The 17,500-nt window shown below is 43.7% G+C and overlaps 1 protein-coding gene across 5 annotated transcripts in view; it reads left to right on the top strand.

Moving 5' to 3' along the window:
* The window catches only part of Nrx-1 (Neurexin 1), a 994,895-nt gene that overhangs the window by 801,437 nt on the left and 175,958 nt on the right, over positions 1-17,500 (top strand). For all 5 annotated transcript variants that reach the window (XM_076190377.1, XM_076190372.1, XM_076190376.1 and 2 more), the window contains exon 3: positions 14,114-14,263. In XM_076190377.1, coding sequence (XP_076046492.1) covers positions 14,114-14,263 — 150 coding nt within the window. The remainder of the gene's footprint in view (positions 1-14,113; positions 14,264-17,500) is intronic.

Genomic DNA, 17,500 nt, shown 5'->3' on the forward strand with positions numbered 1-17,500 from the left:
AAAAAATAAATAAATAAAAAAAGAATACAATAATAAATAAATAAAAAAGAGAGAAAGAAAAAAATGCCAAGAAGCTCCCAAGTGTCCCAATAAATAAATAAATAAATAAATAAAAATCAATGATAAATAAAATAAAAAAAGGGAAAGAAAAAAATAGCCAAAAAGCTCCCGAGGGTTAAAAAAAAGAAAAAAAAAAAGAGAGAGAGAGAGAGAGAGAAAGAAAAAATAGCCAAGAAGAGGAGGAAGAGAATCCTCCTGCCAGGGATTGCTGAGGTCAATTTCTACTCTCCACATTTGGCTACGAGGAGGAGCCGCCCGGGCTTCGTCAACTCTGGATTGACTCTCGGTTTCATCAACTCGACCTGCGGCGAGGGGAGAGGACGAGGGCGAATTACTTTTCCATTTCTTTATCTATTTTATTCTATTTATCATTTATTCACTTCTTTGTGTCATTATTTATTCATGGATTATTTTGTTCATATATTTATGCAACTGATTCGCTTCTTTAGGTTTTCATTTATCTATATATTTATTTATCCATTTATTTGTATATATATATATATGTGTGTATGTGTGTGTATACATATATATATATATATGTATATATATATATTTATATACATATATATATATATATATATATATATATATATATATATACACATAGCATCAACTGGCCCTCTTGCTGGGCTTATAAAGAATATCTTTGGGCTATTTTTTTTTTTTTTTCTTTTTTTCCGGCCACAACTCCTGTCCCCCATTCCTGCTCTTCTTTCTTCACTAGTGATTCTATCTTGATTTCCTTTTATTTATTTATTTATTCATTTATTTATTATTTCTCTTCCACCGAAGGCCACTGATTCTATATTCTATCCTTCTATTGACAGAGATTTTTCCAAAGGTCAGAGTTGGATGATTTTTTTTTTTTTTTTTTTTTTTTAGGAGAGAAATATCAAATATCCTATCGAGGGTGACTCACAAGCCCAAGAATCAATCTCTGGTGTTATTGTATCTCCACACAATAACGCTGAATGCTGAAACTTTCAATTTCCTGTAATGACCTTCTTACTGAAGCCTCCCGTTTAGGCCCATAGAATCTCGGGGTCCTTCCACGCACACGACCGTGTACGTACGCCCATGTGCACAGGCTAAGAAACGTACAAGTACGCAGAATAGGTGTGTACTATATATATATATATATATTTTTTTACGTGTGTGTGTGTGTGTGTGTGTGTGTGTGTGTGTGTGTGTGTGTGTGTGTGTGTGTTAATTGCCAAGGTTTGAGACATCTGGCTTCGGCTGTACACAGGGATCTCAAGAGGCTGGTGGTAATCTTGGTGGGGACAATCATCGTGGCAGCCAAAACGGTCTCTTGTCAATCGAACCGACGCCCACACCAAGACAAGACCAGCAGAAGAAGAAGAAGAAGAAGAAGAAGAAGAAGAAGAAGAAGAAGAAGAAGAAGAAGAAGAAGAGGACGAAGATGTAGAAAAAGAAGATGAAGAAAAGAAGATAAACTTGAAAGGAAGAAAAAAGATGGAGTAAAAGAAGAAGTAGAAGAAGAAGAAGAGGACGAAGAAGAAGATGAAGGAAAAGAAGATGAAGAAAAGAAGATAAACTTGAAAAGGAAGAAAAAAAAGATGGATTAAAAGAAGAAGAAGAAGAACTGGAAGAAGAAGAAGAAGAAGATGAAGAAAAGAAGATAAAGGCGAAGAGGAAGAAAAAAATATGGAGTAGAAGAAGACGAAGAAGAAGAAGAAGAAGAAGAAGAAGAAGAAAAAGTAGAAGAAGACGAAGAAGTGGAAGAAGAAGGGGGAGGAGGAGTAGAAGAAGATGAAAGTGAAGAAGATGAAAGTAAAGAAGAAGAAGAAGACGAAGAAGTGGAAGAAGAACAAGAAGGGGAGGAGGAGGAGGAGAAGAAGATGAAAGTAAAGAAGAAGAAGATGAAAGTGAAGAAGAAGAAGAAGATGAAAGTGAAGAAGAAGTAGAAGATGAAGAAGATGAAAGTGAAGAAGAAGAAGATGAAAGTGAAGAAGAAGTAGAAGATGAAAAAAATGAAGAAGATGAAAGTGAAGTAGAAGAAGAAGAAAGACGAAGACTTCTGCCCTCCCCCACCAAAAAAAAAAAAAAAATCTCATCAGGTCCAGAGACCTTGAGTCTTTTGTCTAGAGACGAGTCTCGTGCTCTGTCCCCGCCCCGCCCCAGCCTCCCCCAGCCCCGCCCCAGCCGCCCTCGATCGATTGCCTGAACAGCCGCCAGACCCACAATGCAACGCACACGACGATTGGGGCAACAACTGACGAAGACTTTGGCGATCTGAAGTCCTCTGGGGGGGAGGTTCTTCACTCTCTCTCTCTCTCTCTCTCTCTCTCTCTCTCTCTCTCTCTCTCTCTCTCTCTCTCTCTCTCTCTCTCTCTCTCTCTCTCTCTCTCTCTCTCTCTCTCTCTCTCTCTCTCTCTCTCTCTCTCTCTCTCTCCATCTCTCTCTCTCGCCACCTCTCTCTCTTGCCATCTCTCTCAATCTCACTCTCACTCTCTCTCTTGCCATCTCTCTCTCTCGCCATCTCTCTCTCTCGCCATCTCTCTCTCTGCCTCTCTCTCGCCATCTCTCTCCCTCTTGCCATCTCTCTCTCTCTCTCTTTCCATCTCTCTTTCTCTCTCTCTTGCCATCTCTCTTTCTCTCTCTCTTGTCATCTCTCTCTCTCTCTCTCTCTCTCTCTCTCTCTCTCTCTCTCTCTCTCTCTCTCCCTCTCTCTCGCCATCTCTCTCTCTCTTTCCATCTCTCTCTTGCCATCCCTCTCTCTGTCTCTCTCTTTCTCTGTCTCTCTCTCCCTGTCTCCCTCGCTATATCTCTGTCTCTCTCTCTCTCTCTCTCTCTCTCTCTCTCTGTCTCTCTCTCTCTCTTTCACTCTCGCGATTACTCTCTCTCTCTCTCTCTCTCTCAACTCTTTTTATATCAACCCGTTTCTTGATGATATTGTCCAGATACTGTAATGTTTACTTGCAATAATGCACACTCAAACATACACATGGACACACACACATATATACGCATGGAGACACACGCACATACATATACATACACACACACACACGCACACACACACACGCACACACACACACACGCACACACACACATACACACGCACACACACATACACACACACACTCACGCGCACACACACACACACACACACACACACACACACACACACACACACACACACACACACACACACACACACACACACACACACACTCACATACCAACAATAACAACGACGACAACAACAACAATGAAAAATAAAAGAAAGAACGATGAAGTCGAAAATGATGCAGCAATAATACATGAATCGAAAATTGCGAGTCCTTTTTTTCTTCTTCTTCTTCATCTTTCTGGCGTAAACCTTTGGCGAAGAGTTTCTGCGGGACTTTTATTTGATTATTGTCTCGATGACAAATTCTTATACGAATATCGTCCGGCAATCCGCCGCTTACCTAAGACAAATGTTTGGCTTTTGTGCGACAAACAATGGAAGAAGAAGAAGGAGGTGGATGAGGAGGAGAAGGAAGAGGAGGAGGAATGGAAGGAAAAGAGTGAGGAAGGGGAGGAGGAGAAGAAGGAAGAGGGGGAGCAGAAGAGAGATGAGGAAGAGGGAGAAGGAGGAAGGGGAGGATAAGGATGAGGAGGAAAGGGGAGGAGAGGGACGGGGTAGAGGGAGGAGGAGAAGGAATGGAAGGAAAAGGGTGAGGAAGGAGAGGAGGAGATGAAGGAAGAGGAGGAGGAGAAAAGAGATGAGGAGGAGAAGATGGAGGAGGAAGGGAAGATGGAGGAGGAAGGAAAGGAGGAGGAGGAGAAGAAGGAAAAGAGAAGTTGAAGGAAGAGGAGGATGAATAGAAGGATAAGGATGAGGAAGGAGAGGATGAGAAGAGAGATGAGGGAGAGGAAGCGGAGGAAGGAGGAATGAGAGGATAAGGATGAGGAAGTGGAGGAGGAGATGAAGGAAGAGGGGGAGAAGAAGAGAGATGAGAAAGAGGAGGAAGAGATTGAGTGGGAGGAGGAAGAGAAGGAGAAGAATGAGGAAATGATTGATGAGTATAAGTCAAAATATTTGTATTATTCTGAATGCGTGTGTGCGTGTGCGTGTGAGCGTATTGTATGCTCTTGTGTACATATGTATATGTGCGTGCGTGTGTTTGTATAAACTGTATACATACATGTTTGATCGAGCGTGTACATACGATTGTACATGTGTAAGTACACATATTTACAGTATTTAATATTCGCTGTACATTCTTTTAATACATATCTGTAACATTTTTTTTTTATAAATGAACCGGTATATTTATAGATACTCCAGACACTTAACAAAAAGACGTATTTGTAGAGTTTTGGTAGATTATGGGCCAGTTTTAACTGTCCTCTCTCAGCTCCCGAAGACCAGAAGCTCCCGAAGACCAGAAGCTCCCGAAGACCAGAAGCTCCCGAAGACCAGAAGCTCCCGAAGACCAGAAGCTCCCGAAGACCAGAAGCTCCCGAAGACCAGAAGCTCCCGAAGACCAGAAGCTCCCGAATACCAGAAGCTCCCGGAGACTTGGAGACCCGGTGCCCCGGATGGAAAGAAAGACTTGGAGACCAGAGACTTCTGGAATGATAGCCAAGAAGCCACGGATAATGGAGACAGGAGGATCCAGGCGACTGGAAACTGAGAGTCCTGGAAGACGGGGTGACCGGGAAGACACGTTACTCTGGAGATTTAGACCCCGAGGATCTGGAGACTGGGAGATGGATAAAGAAGAAGAGTCTGGAAGACTGAAGACTCAGGTGATGTCATTGAACATAAGAACATAGGGATGAAGGAAACTGCAAGAGACCATAAGGCCTACACCAGGCAGTTCCATGGTCATTACCAGCTACCATCACCAATCGTAATGTATATATATATATATATATATATATATATATATATATATATATATATATATATATGTGTGTGTGTATGTGTGTGTGTGTGCATGTATATATATTTTTCTTTTTCTGGGTCTCTTGGAACTGAAAACGTTAAGGAGATTACCATCTCGCGTGTACTAATCTACGACCCAAATAGGTCACGTGATGGCGAGCGAGAAGCTCAGAAACAAACCAAGAAATTGCTACAACATGAAGTGCTCGTTAGTGGCATTAGTCAGTGGTGTCAGTGGACAAGAGAAGGAAGGTGAGCGCGCGGTGGGATAGTTTCAGTGTTAGTCGTGGCAACACGCCAGTACTGTAGTGTCCCCTTAACGTATATAGCATTTTTGTCAAATAAAATTACTATGATTGGGCAAACCATTGTGCGTGTCCATGATAATCAAATTATGTATTGTAAATAATGTTTCCACATGCTAGGATAGCCCTTATAAGGTGAAAAGTATCTGAATATAATATTATTGTATAAATGTACAAAGTAATGAAATATTGATTATGTTTAATTTATGTCATGGCGGGTGGAAATTCAATAACAAACATCACGAAGAAAACGAAAAAAGGTAGTGACTGAACAACTTCACACCAGGCTTAATGACCCCCTTACAGGTCGATAGCCTTAAAAAAAAAAAAAGAGATTTGGAGTTTGTTTTAATTTTTTTTTTTTTTTTTTTTTTTTTTTTTTTACGGACGATTACCATTCACCATGAAGTGGTAGCTAACCTCATCTAAGCTACGGAAAAAAAGAAATTGCATTTCTAGGAATGGGGAGAGGGTGTTGTTGGAGGCCACACGTCTAGGTTACGGGGAAAAAATGTTGGTGTCTAGTAAGTGGTATTGGCTGTGAGTTCTAGGAAGAGAGGACTGGGGAACTAAGCTAATACTAGTGGAGGACGCGACTAAGTGGTTTCTAGAAAGAGGGAGGAAAGGTGCCCAAAGAGTATGAGAGGAAAATAAATAAATAAATAAATAAATAAATAAATAGATAAATCAATAAATAAAAAACAATCCTAGAAAGGAAACGAATGCTTGGATGGTGACTGTGTTCCACGAAGAAAGAGAAATTCTAGAAAAGTGGAAATGGCTGTAACTAGAGAAAAAGATGGTGATAAGATAGAACGGTATTCCTAGGAATAGGAGAAATGTATACTAGAGATATGTAAGTTGAGGCAACTTAAAAGAGATTTCTGATATTGAAAGGAGAAGTATCTAGAAAAACAAAATAGGATTCTAGAAAGAGGTTAAGGGAAGAGTAATACGTAGAGGAAGGAAGTTAGGATTAGAAAATAATGAAGGATTTGATATTCATGTATGTAGTTGATGTAGATTGATAAATAGATAAATGAAATAAAGTAGAATGAAATATTACAAAATGAAATATAATAAAAATAAGGTTATATTAGTGTCTAGTGGAAATGTGAAAGAACAATATTTGTTGCAAAAGACATATTGTGGGTTTTTTTATCAGTGGTTTCGTGAAAAGCAGTGAAAAGGTAAGGAGAAGAAAGGGAAGGGAAAGGGAAGGTACGGGAGGTAAAGGGAAGGAAGGAGTGAAGAAAGGAAGGGAAGGAAGGACGAGGAAGTTAAGGTAAGGGAAAGGAAAAGGAAGGGAAGGTAAGGGAGGGGAAAGAAGAGAGGAAGGGAAGGTAAGAGAGGAAGGGAAAGAAAAGGAAGAGAAAGGGAAGGTAGAAGAGGGGAAGGAAAGGGAGAGGAGGGGAAGGTAAGGAAAGGGAAATCAGCGAGGAAGGGAAGATAAGGGATGAGAGAGGAAGGGAAAGGAGAAGGGGAAAGGAAAAGGAAGTGAAGGGAAGGGGCCTAAAGGCAAGATGAAACGAAGATTACCTATGAAATGCTGAAAGATATGAATATGAGGATTATTACAATTGAAGGGATTTTATGCATTTGCGTGTGACGTCTCTGTATTGACCTTGTTTTTCAGCCCAAGCAGAGATCAGGTCGCAATTCAATGCAGGATTAACATTTGGGATTTGACATTTCAGCATGTTAGCTCACACGCATAAATACACGTGTGTGTGTGTATGTGTGTGTGTGTGCGTGTGTGTGTGTGCGTGTGTGTGCATGTGTGTGTGTGTGTGTGTGTGTGTGTGCGTGCGTGTGTGTATGAGATTCACCATTGTCTTGGACCACGTGCTGGACTCGTGATCGACAGCTATTTCCCTCCCGGAAGAGAGCTCATATATGACCGATTTATGGGTAATACTGTGACCTGACACGCACATCCTCGAGGTTTTCTGTCCATGTCCCCCCTGGGTCCGCTTACGAAACCGCCTCTCCGCGCGCGGGTCCGGTCGTCGCCCTCTCTCTCTCTTGCGATCGTCGATGTCCTTATCCGATGCATAACTCCTTCCCCGTCGCTCCTGACGTCTATTGTGCATGTACGTGATTCACCACGCTCTTGGATCACGTGTTGGATTCGTGGTCGACAGCTATTACCCTTCCGGATGAGAGCTTAGAGGTCGTTTATGGCCCGGTCTATTGGATAATACTGTCACCTTACACATACACACATACATACCCAACGCCTTGCCCACCGGTGCTGGGTGCCGACTTGCATTGTTGTGACGCCTTTCAACCCTTGGCGGGGACTAGAATTAAGACCACTGAGTTAGCAGTCGAGCACGGTATCCTTAAACCAGCAGTGTTTTTTCTAATTCGCCATCGGAGACGCGGTTTTGTAAGCGGACTCAGGGGGGACAGAGACAGAAGACCAGACCACGAGGATGAAGAGTCACACAGACACTTTCGCCACTTTTCGTCATGATGAATAGTCACACAGACACTTTCGCCACTTTTCGTCATGTAAAACATCCCTCTGAGGAATAAACTCAGGCAAATCCACTGTTGTGTTTCCTCATATATAAAAGATAAGAAGATACATTAAAGGAAACAAGTAGAAACGCTCATGCCACCTGCCACATGCCACCTGCCACATGCCACATGCCACCTGCCACATGCCACATGCCATTACTGAGGTCATGCATACGATTGAGAGTTGCTGAGTTCAGAACTAGTGATTGTGGAGATTGATCTATTCATTTTTGGTAGTGGTTGTCATGGCTCCATAGCACCCTTAGGCCCACCCACCGTTTTCTTTAGGTATCCTTACCTCCGAACAAGTGACTGTAGCTTCGCGGACCCTCGTTTTCTTTGACTTCGATCTTCCTCGTCGTCGTCGTCGTCGTCGTCGTCGTCGTCGTCGTCGTTGTCGCGGATTACAAGACAACGGTAGTCTGATACTGAATAATGCAGTCTTGACCTTTGCTTCTCTCCCTCCCCCTACCATCTCTCTCTTTTCCTCTTTCTCTATCTGTCTGTCTCTCTTTATCTCTATTTCTCTCTTCCTTTCTATTTCTCTCTCTCTCGCTCTCTCTCTCTCTCGCTCTCTCTCTCTCTCTCTCTCTCTCTCTCTCTCTCTCTCTCTCTCGCTCTCTCTCTCTCTCCCTCTCTCTCTCTCTCTCTCTCTCTCTCTCTCTCTCTCTCTCTCTCTCTCTCTCTCTCTCTCTCTCTCTCTCTCTCTCTTTGTGCTAAGACCTCTAAGCCTTAGATTTTCAAAACAATTAATTTACATTTTAGATCAGAACACGAGTGACTTGTTATGAATATCTAGAAAGACTCACATTACTTAGAATCTAGAACGCAAAGACAAGAGGCATAGGCACATTGTGTCGCTAGATTAGTCTTTTCGTTATTGCACAATGTAAGTTCTAGATTATGTACGAACTTGTGTACAAACGCTCACGTGTGTCTGTTCACACACACGCACACACACGCACACTAAAACACACATACACACACACACACTCACACACACACACTCACACACACACACACACACACTCACACACACACACACTCACACACACACACACACACACACACACACACACACACACACACACACACACACACACACACACACTCACACACACACACACACCCTAACACACACACACACACACACACACACACACACACACACACACACCCTAACACACACACATACACACTAACACACACACACACACACACACACACACACACACACACACACACACACACACACACACACACACATTAACACACACACACAAACACTCGATGGCGCGGTGGTTAGAGTTCTCGCTAGCCACTACGGCGGTCCGTGTTCGAATCCCGCCCAGGTCTGAAATATTTTCAGTATCGCTGCGCTGCGATTCGTTACTCCAACTCTCGTGGGCGGGGAGTTGGGTGTGTGTGTATGCGTGTAAGATCACAGTATTACCCATAGATCGATCATATATGAGCTCTGTACTCTCTTCCGGGAGGGTAATAGCTCTCGATCACGAGTCCACCACGTGATCCAAGACCATGGTGAATCACACACACACACACACACACACACACACACACACACACACACACACACACACACACACACACACACACATGTATATCAATCCATTTCTAAGCGATATTTGTGTGTGCGTGTGTTTGTGCGTGTGTTTGTGATTGTATGTATGCGCTCCGGGATGACATTGCGATGGTCGAACTACTGTACATGTGAGCCCTAGGGTCGCTGCATACCTTCCCAGAAAACATTCGGACATCAGAAAATCCTTCCTCTCCTCCGTCCATCTAGGTACATTTGACCCTCGATCCATTCCTCGCTTCCTCGATCCATTCCTCTCTCTCTCTCTCTCTCTCTCTCTCTCTCTCTCTCTCTCTCTCTCTCTCTCTCTCTCTCTCTCTCTCTCTCTCCCTCTCTCTCTCTATCTATCTCTCTCTCTCTCTCTCTCTCTCTCTCTCTCTCCCAGCCTCCCTCTCTCTCCTTCCTCCCTCTCTCCCTCCACCCTCCCTCTCCCCTTCCCTCCCTCCTCCTTTCCTCCCTCCCTCTCTTCTTCTCTACCTCTCTCCCTCCTTCCCTCTTTCCCCCCTTCCTCCCTCCCTCCCTCCCTCCCACTCTCCTCCCTCCCCCCCCCTCCCTCCTTTCTCCCTCCTCCCTCCTCTCTCCCTCCCTCCCGTCTCCCTCACTCTCTCCCTCCTCTCCCTCACACTCTTCTTCTTCCCCTTCCTCCTCTTATTCCCATTCCTCCTCCTCTTCTTCCTCCTAATGAACCTCTTCTTCCATTTCCTCCTCCTCCTCTCCCTCCACTTCTACTCTTCTTCCTCCTCCTCCTCCTCCTCCTTTTCCTCTTCCTCCATATCTTCCTCTTCGACTTTCTCCTTCTCTTGCTTCTCTTTCTCCTCTCTTTATTCCTCCTCGTCTACCCCATCCTCTATGCCCTCCTCCTCCTCCTCTTCCTCATCCTGATCCAACTTTTTTCCATCAAAGGCAGGAAATAGTCTGTCGGATTGTCAAGCTTGTGCCCCGTGCCCTTTCCCACCGTAGTAACACCGTGTGACGTCACACCACGTCACGCCACGTCACACCACGTGACACGACGTCACACGAGACGTCCATGTCAAGTGACGTCACACCGAGGCCACGGTGCTGCTTGTCAGGCCCGCGTCACGTCCGATGACGTCATTACCGTATCATGATATCACGTCACAACTTTGTCACACAAGATTACGTCACATGACGTACGGATACCTCCTCTTCCTCCACTTCCCTCCCCCTCTCTTCTTCTCCTTCCCTCATCTCTCTTCTCCTTCCCTCCCTTTCCCTCCTTTCCTCCCATTCCTCCCCTTCTCCCCCTCCTTCCTTCCTCCCTTATTCCCCTTCCTCCCTCCTTCCTCCCTTCTTTTCCTTCCTCCCTTACCCTCCCTTACCCTCCCTTACCCTCCCTTTCCTCCCCTTCTTCCACCTCCCCTTCCTTCCTCCCTTATTCCCCTTTCTCCCCTTCCTCCCTTTCCATCCCCTTCCATCCCCTTCTCTCTCCTTCATCCTCTTCTTCCTCTCCTTCCAGCCCTTTCCCTCCCCTCTCTCCCCTTCCTCCCCTTCCTCCCCTTCCTCTCCTTCTCTCTCCGTCTGTCTCTCTACCCCTCCACTCTCCCCTTCCCTCCCCTTCCCTCCCTTTCCCTCCCTTTCTCTTCCTCCCCTTCCATTCCCTTCTCTCCCCTTCCTCCCCTTCCCTCCTTGTCTCTCCCTCTACCTTCTCCCCTTCCTCCCCTTCCCTCCCTTTCCCTCCCCTTGCATCTCTCATACACACTATCTTCTGTAGCCATGTAGAGTGTCTTTAGCAACAAAAGATTGGATGGAGATTGAAGGATTGATGTTGGAGGGAGTGGTGGAGGGGAGGGAGGTGGTGGAGGGGGTAGAAGGGAGGCTGAGATGGTGTTGATCGCGTTTATAGTTTTACTTATGGTGTCCGGTATGGTGATGTGTGTGGTCATTGGTGTCTGCCACTTGCCCCTGCTGTCCTAGAACATAGGGCCAAGGTGCCGGGTTTTGGCTGTAGTGAAACCCATCCTGGCCTAAGTTTGATCAATAATCAATTTATGGGAAATAGACGGGTTGTGGTTGATATTGGTAATGGCGTCTCAGGGGCGATGTTGTTAGTTGTGATAAATATTATGATTTGGGTGACGTATACGGGGGTTGATATGGTTCTGGGTGAAATATATGGGGAAGGCAATGGGTGAGTTCTTGAAATTGTGTGATGTTTTTATTATGATGCAAATTTGTGGGTAATGTGTATGGGTGATATATGGGGGTAATGTATGGGTGATGTATTGGTAATGTACGGATGATATATTGGTAATGTATGGGTAATGTATAGGTGATATATTGGTAATGTATGGGTATATGGGTGATGTATTGTTAATGTATGGCTGATATATGGGCGATGTATGGCTGATATATTGGTAATGCATGGATAATGTATGGACAATGTATGGGTGATGAAGATGTCTACGGAGAATGTTTCTGGGTGATGTTAGAGTGGATGATGGAATGATATGGATGACATATACTTCCTTGCTAGAACATATGGATGTTGGATGTGGTCATGGATGCAGATGTAGTTGTATGATTGTATCGGGTATTGTATTTCCAATATATCATGTTGTGTTAGCGAACATCTGTGTTCGTGTCCATTTGACAGATGTGCAGACAGGTGTCAAGCTGACTGATAGGGATCAAGGACTGATCATACATGTTTAGTGTGTTGCCAAGTGTATGACTTTGGTACAGGTGTTTAGCTTTGTCTAACAGGTGTTCAACTTCGTCAAACAGGTGTTTAAATTCGTCTAACAGGTGTTTAGAGAGTGTTGACAGATATCAAACACAGGTGTCTTTGTCCTGAAAACAAAAGTTATTAGGGGATTACCCACAGATGACAGGTGTTCAGGTCTCGAAAACAGGTGTTCTGAAGACAGATGTTTGGGATCGGCTAACAGGTGTTTTGAGAATACCGACAGATGCTTGGGTTTCAAAAACAGATGTTTAGACCTCGTGGACAGATTTTGGGGTTTGGTTAACAGATGTTTCGGTAATACCAAGAGGTGCTCAGATCTATAACAGATGTTCTTAAGACAGATGTTCGTGTTCTGTTGACTAACGCTGTTGACATTTGTTTGGGTCCTGTTTAGTGTCGTTCAGGTCATGGTAACAGCTGTTGACAACTGTATATTTTATTCTGGCAAATACTTAACCCCTGTCGACACCTGTATAGGTCCTGACGGGAAACCAGCCCTGCTGACAGGCGCTGCCGACCACCTGACAGGTGCCGTGCATCTCCTGACAGGTGTTGGGAGTTCCGACTGACAGGTGTTGCGGACTGGAAGACAGGTGTCAAAACAACTGGACCTGTAATTACAGATGACCATGCGATCGTTTGCGGAGTTGTTGTTTGAACGCAGTTTCACGATATTCATTCTCCTGACACGCAATGGTACGATGACTATCTTCCGCCAGATTTGCAGTCTTGAGTCCAAAGTATTCGGGGCTTATTCCCAGGGGTACCAGGTACCTGAAGGTACCATAAACTCGAGTACCTTCCTTGTACCGCCTTCGGTCAGATCCCAAATCGATACCTGCGATGGTACAATAATTACCGCAAACCAAGTTTGGTATCCTTACCCTCACGGAGAACCCAGACTTACAGGGGTACCAATAGGTACCGGTAGCCTCTGGTACCGCCTTCGATGTTGCCCGAGATCGATACCTGAATCGACGTCGGTACGCTGGCATTGCAGAGGCGATACTCAGAAACCGAGACGGCAATGTGGGATTGATCGCTTTTACACGCACGTTTGCTTCCTTGTGCTGTCGAGCGGACCAGCAACTCTCTCTCTTGTCTAAAGTGATGATGAAGTTATGGATGAAACGCTCCTGCCTAATGATTGGATTATCTGCCTGTTTGTGTTTTTATCTACCTGTTTGTGTTATTATATTCGATCATTATTATCATCTTATCTTATCTGTCTCTTGTCTGAAGTGATGATGAAGTTATGGATGGAACGCTGTTGCTTAATAATTGGTTTATCTACCAGTTTGTATTATATTGTTATTATAATTTTATCTTCTCTAATCTTATTTTTCACAAATGCACACGTACAGGGACGCACACGCCAACAAACACACACACACACACACACGCACACACACACACACGCACACACACACACACACACGCACACACACACATATATATATATATATATATATATATATATATATATATATATATATATACATTTATGTGTGTCTATCACTATAGATCATAATCTGTACTGATGTAAGCAGTTTCTGTAGATTTTCTTTCTCTTTGTAAAACATTGGCTCAGTACTTCTTTCTTTCCTTCATTTCTATGTTTCTGAGCCTGGAATGTCTCCTGACTCTTCTGTCACTTGTGTAGTAATGTAACTTACTTTTGTATTGATGTATCTAAGGTTTTGCGTTCCTCAAAATAACTCTCGGTCGTCGACACATTGATAAGGGTGGAAGAAATTGAGGAACTGATAATTGCTCAGTCTCCTGAAACCAGCGTGTGTTTAAATGGTTAATTAATCTATTTGCTTATTTATGTGTGCATTTATCCATCTATCATTAGACTTTCTATCTACAATTGACTTTTGTATAAATCCATTTGCACCGGACCCTGAGGTGACAGGTGATGATAGGTTTTTTTTTTTTTTTTTTTTTTTTTTTTTTTTTTTTTTTTGAGTTCTTCGGCTAAACTTTTTCTTTCTTCTTCTTCGCAGAGGAGACCCCTCGTGAGGCCACCTTCAGAGGACGCGAGTTCCTCTGGTGGGACCTCAGAAGGAGTGGCGGAGAACCTTTGGCCTCGCAGGCGGACGAGATTACGCTCTCCTTCAAGACGCGGCACCCTGCCGGACTCCTCTTCTTCACAGGTAAGTTATTCGCTGGGGTGAGTGAAGGAGCATCCACAGAGGGAAAAGGATCCTCAGGGGGGACAAGAGGATTCTTCGTTGTGGATGAAGTCATATTCCGGTAGAAATAGGATCCTCTGGTGGGGAGTGAAGGATCCTCCACAGAGGAAAAAGGATCCTCACGAGGGAGAAGAGGATTCTTCAGTGTAGATGAGGGGATCTTCCGGTAGGAGGTGAGGATCCTCTGCTGGGGCGTGAAGGATCCTCTGGTGGTGAGGAAAGGATCCTTAGGAGGTACAAGAGGATTCTTTTGTGTAGATGAGAGGATCTTCCGGTAGGAGATGATCCTCTGCTGGGGAGGAAAGGATCCTTCAGTGAGGATTAAAGAATCCTCCGGTGAGGATGAAATAATCCTTTGGAAGAAGATCCCTCAGTAGGAATGAAAGGATCCTCCTGTGGGGAGTAGGTGATCCTTCGGTGGGATAAGAGGATCTTCCTTTGCGGAATAAAGAATCCTTCGGTGGGAAGTAGAGAATCCTTCTGCAGTAAATAGAGGTTCCTCTGATACAGATATACACGTATAATTACATATAGATATATACACAATATCTGTCGACTCAGTTCACTGGACTTGTTAAAACACTCTTTACTCTGTAACAACAAAAAGAAAAAAGTAAAAATGAAAAAAGAATTACAGTAAATGTGATATACGTGGCACAACAGAGTCGAAGGGAGGAGGAGGAGGAGGAGGAGGAGGAGGAAGAGGAGGAGGAGGATGGAGAAAAAGTTTACCACATACAAGATTCTCGAAATGGAAATTGAAATAGACATTCATGTTTATTCCATTAGCCGCTTATAGTTGAATGTTCAACTGTGAGAGAATGGAGTTGTTGTCCGCAGTAACTAGCGATTCTTTCCTTTGGGGGCATCCCACAGTAAGGGCGGGGTCGTGCAAGTGGTTAAGGAGATATGTAAGAATGAAAGCATCAGAACGGAGGAAGAGTAGAAGTAAAAAATTACCATCGTTCTTCTTTTGAGAGGTAACTGAGAGAATTCTACGTGCCTCCGGTCCACAGGGGTGGGATAAAAAGTCCTTCCATGTGACGTTCAGTTCGTGAAACTTGTGTTAAAGGTGTGTGCTTACGTTCGGGGTGTCACGTACCCGCAGATGAATGGAAGCTGAGCCAGCAAGCTGGGTGTGTTGTCTCCACTGACCCATGTTGTTAATATAACTTCAACAACTCCAGTTTGTTTCTCGATGTTTGAGGTCCTTTCAGAAACACGCTGACGTACTCTTTAGATTTTATTCTAGTTAATATCAGACGATTCTAATCGATATATTTGGTGAAATAATTTGAACTTTGTCATTTAGCTGGAATAAATCTGATACACGCACACACACACACACACACACACACACACACACACACACACACACACACACACACACACACTCGCACACACGCACTCATATATATATATATGTATATATATATATATATATATATATATATATATATATATATATATATACATACTATGTCTTTAAAACCACTCATCAAGTGAGCTTTCGTAAATTATTTCAAAGCGTTGGGAGTGTGTGGTCTGTGGGAAAAAAAAAAAGTCAAATTTGGTCCGAGTTTTATCCCCGTATCCGTTTTAACAGCCTTGTAGCAATTAGCCCTGCCGTCATGTAGGGCCGAAAGAAAATTTCATTTGGCATAAATTTTGGAAATAGTTTTTCTCCCTCCCCCCTCCCCCCCAAAACAAAAACAAAAAAGAAAAAGAAAACGGAAGGTATTATTGTATGTCTAGGTGGGCGCAAACAACCTCACATACTTTATATATTTTATTCTGGCAGGCGATTTAATTGGCCGCCGATTTGGGTCTCGGCCGTTCTTGATCTCGTTCAAGCTTTGGACCTCCGAAGCCATGCCTTTCTGTTTATTTTTGCTGCCGTTAGGTGATTCTATTAAGAAATTTGAGGAATATTCAGTTTGTTTTAATGAAATGATTTCACATTACGTCTCTTGATTTCATTTGTTTTAGGTAAAGAAACAATCGCGATAAGTAGATATATAAATAAATAATAAAATAACAAATAAATAATAAGAAAATAAATGTAATGATGATATGGTGGTGGTGGATGGGGATAGTGATGATGGTGGTAATTGTAATGATAATGGTGATGGTGATAGTAATATGGTAGTGATGGTGACAGGGATCGGGATATAATGGTGACACTGAAGATGATGATGATAGTGATAATGACATGTTGGTGATTATGGTGACAGTGATATGGTGATAAGGGTGGCAGGGGTGTTAATGGTGGCAATGTTGGGAGACAGCCCACGATGGCGGGGGTGGGGAGGGAATTGGGGGAAGGGGGGGAATTGGGGGGAGGGGGAGGGGCGAGAAGAACATTAGCTTCAAATTCCACAAGCGGATCTTAATGAAGATTTCTCGCGAAGCTTCGGAGGAGAAGGAGGAGGAGGAGGAGGAAGAGAAGGAGGAGGAGGAGGAAGAGAAGAAGGAGGAGGAAGAGGAAATAGAGACTTGTTAACTGCCCCACTGCTATGAGAATAATGCACTTCTCCTCCTCTTCTTCCTCATCTTCCTCCTCCTCCTCCTCTTTTTCTTTTCCTCCTCTTTCTCCTTCTCTTCTTCCACCTCCTTGTCCTCCTCCTCTTCTCTCTCCTCTTTCCTATTCTCTTTGTCCTCTTTCTTTTTATCCTCGTCCTCTTCTTTCTACTCTTTCCTATTTTCTTCGTCCTCTTCGTTGTTATCCTCCTCCTCCTCTTCCTCTTCCTCCTCCTCTTCCTGATAGAAATGAAAAAAAAGTACTGCACAATAACTATAATTACAAGTACATGCTATCCATTACACAAGTACTTTAAATCAGTAAACCTATTCATAAGATTTTCTTTCTTCATTTCCATACTAAACTTAGTTAACATATAACTAAGTTAGCAACTCCTTTCTATGAAATTCCTAGTGCCTCATAGTAAAACTAGCAATGGTGGTCTTTATTACGAGAATCTTTCGAGGAGGGGGGTGGAAGTGGCGAGAGGTTATGTGGGGGTTGGGGGAAGTATTGTGGGGGTGGGGGGAGGTATTGTGGGTGGGGGGAGAAGTGATAGATCCAGCCCCTCGGGGTCCGGTATCGTATAGCCTACAATGCGGGATCACGTTTCGACAGTTTATATATGTCGTTCGAGAGGAAAATCAACCCTTCTTATGGCATTTCCCCTTTCCTAT

Source organism: Oratosquilla oratoria, chromosome 9, assembly GCF_046742065.1.
Source record: "Oratosquilla oratoria isolate Oo_2021 chromosome 9, ASM4674206v1, whole genome shotgun sequence".
NCBI classification, from domain to species: Eukaryota; Metazoa; Arthropoda; class Malacostraca; order Stomatopoda; family Squillidae; genus Oratosquilla; species Oratosquilla oratoria.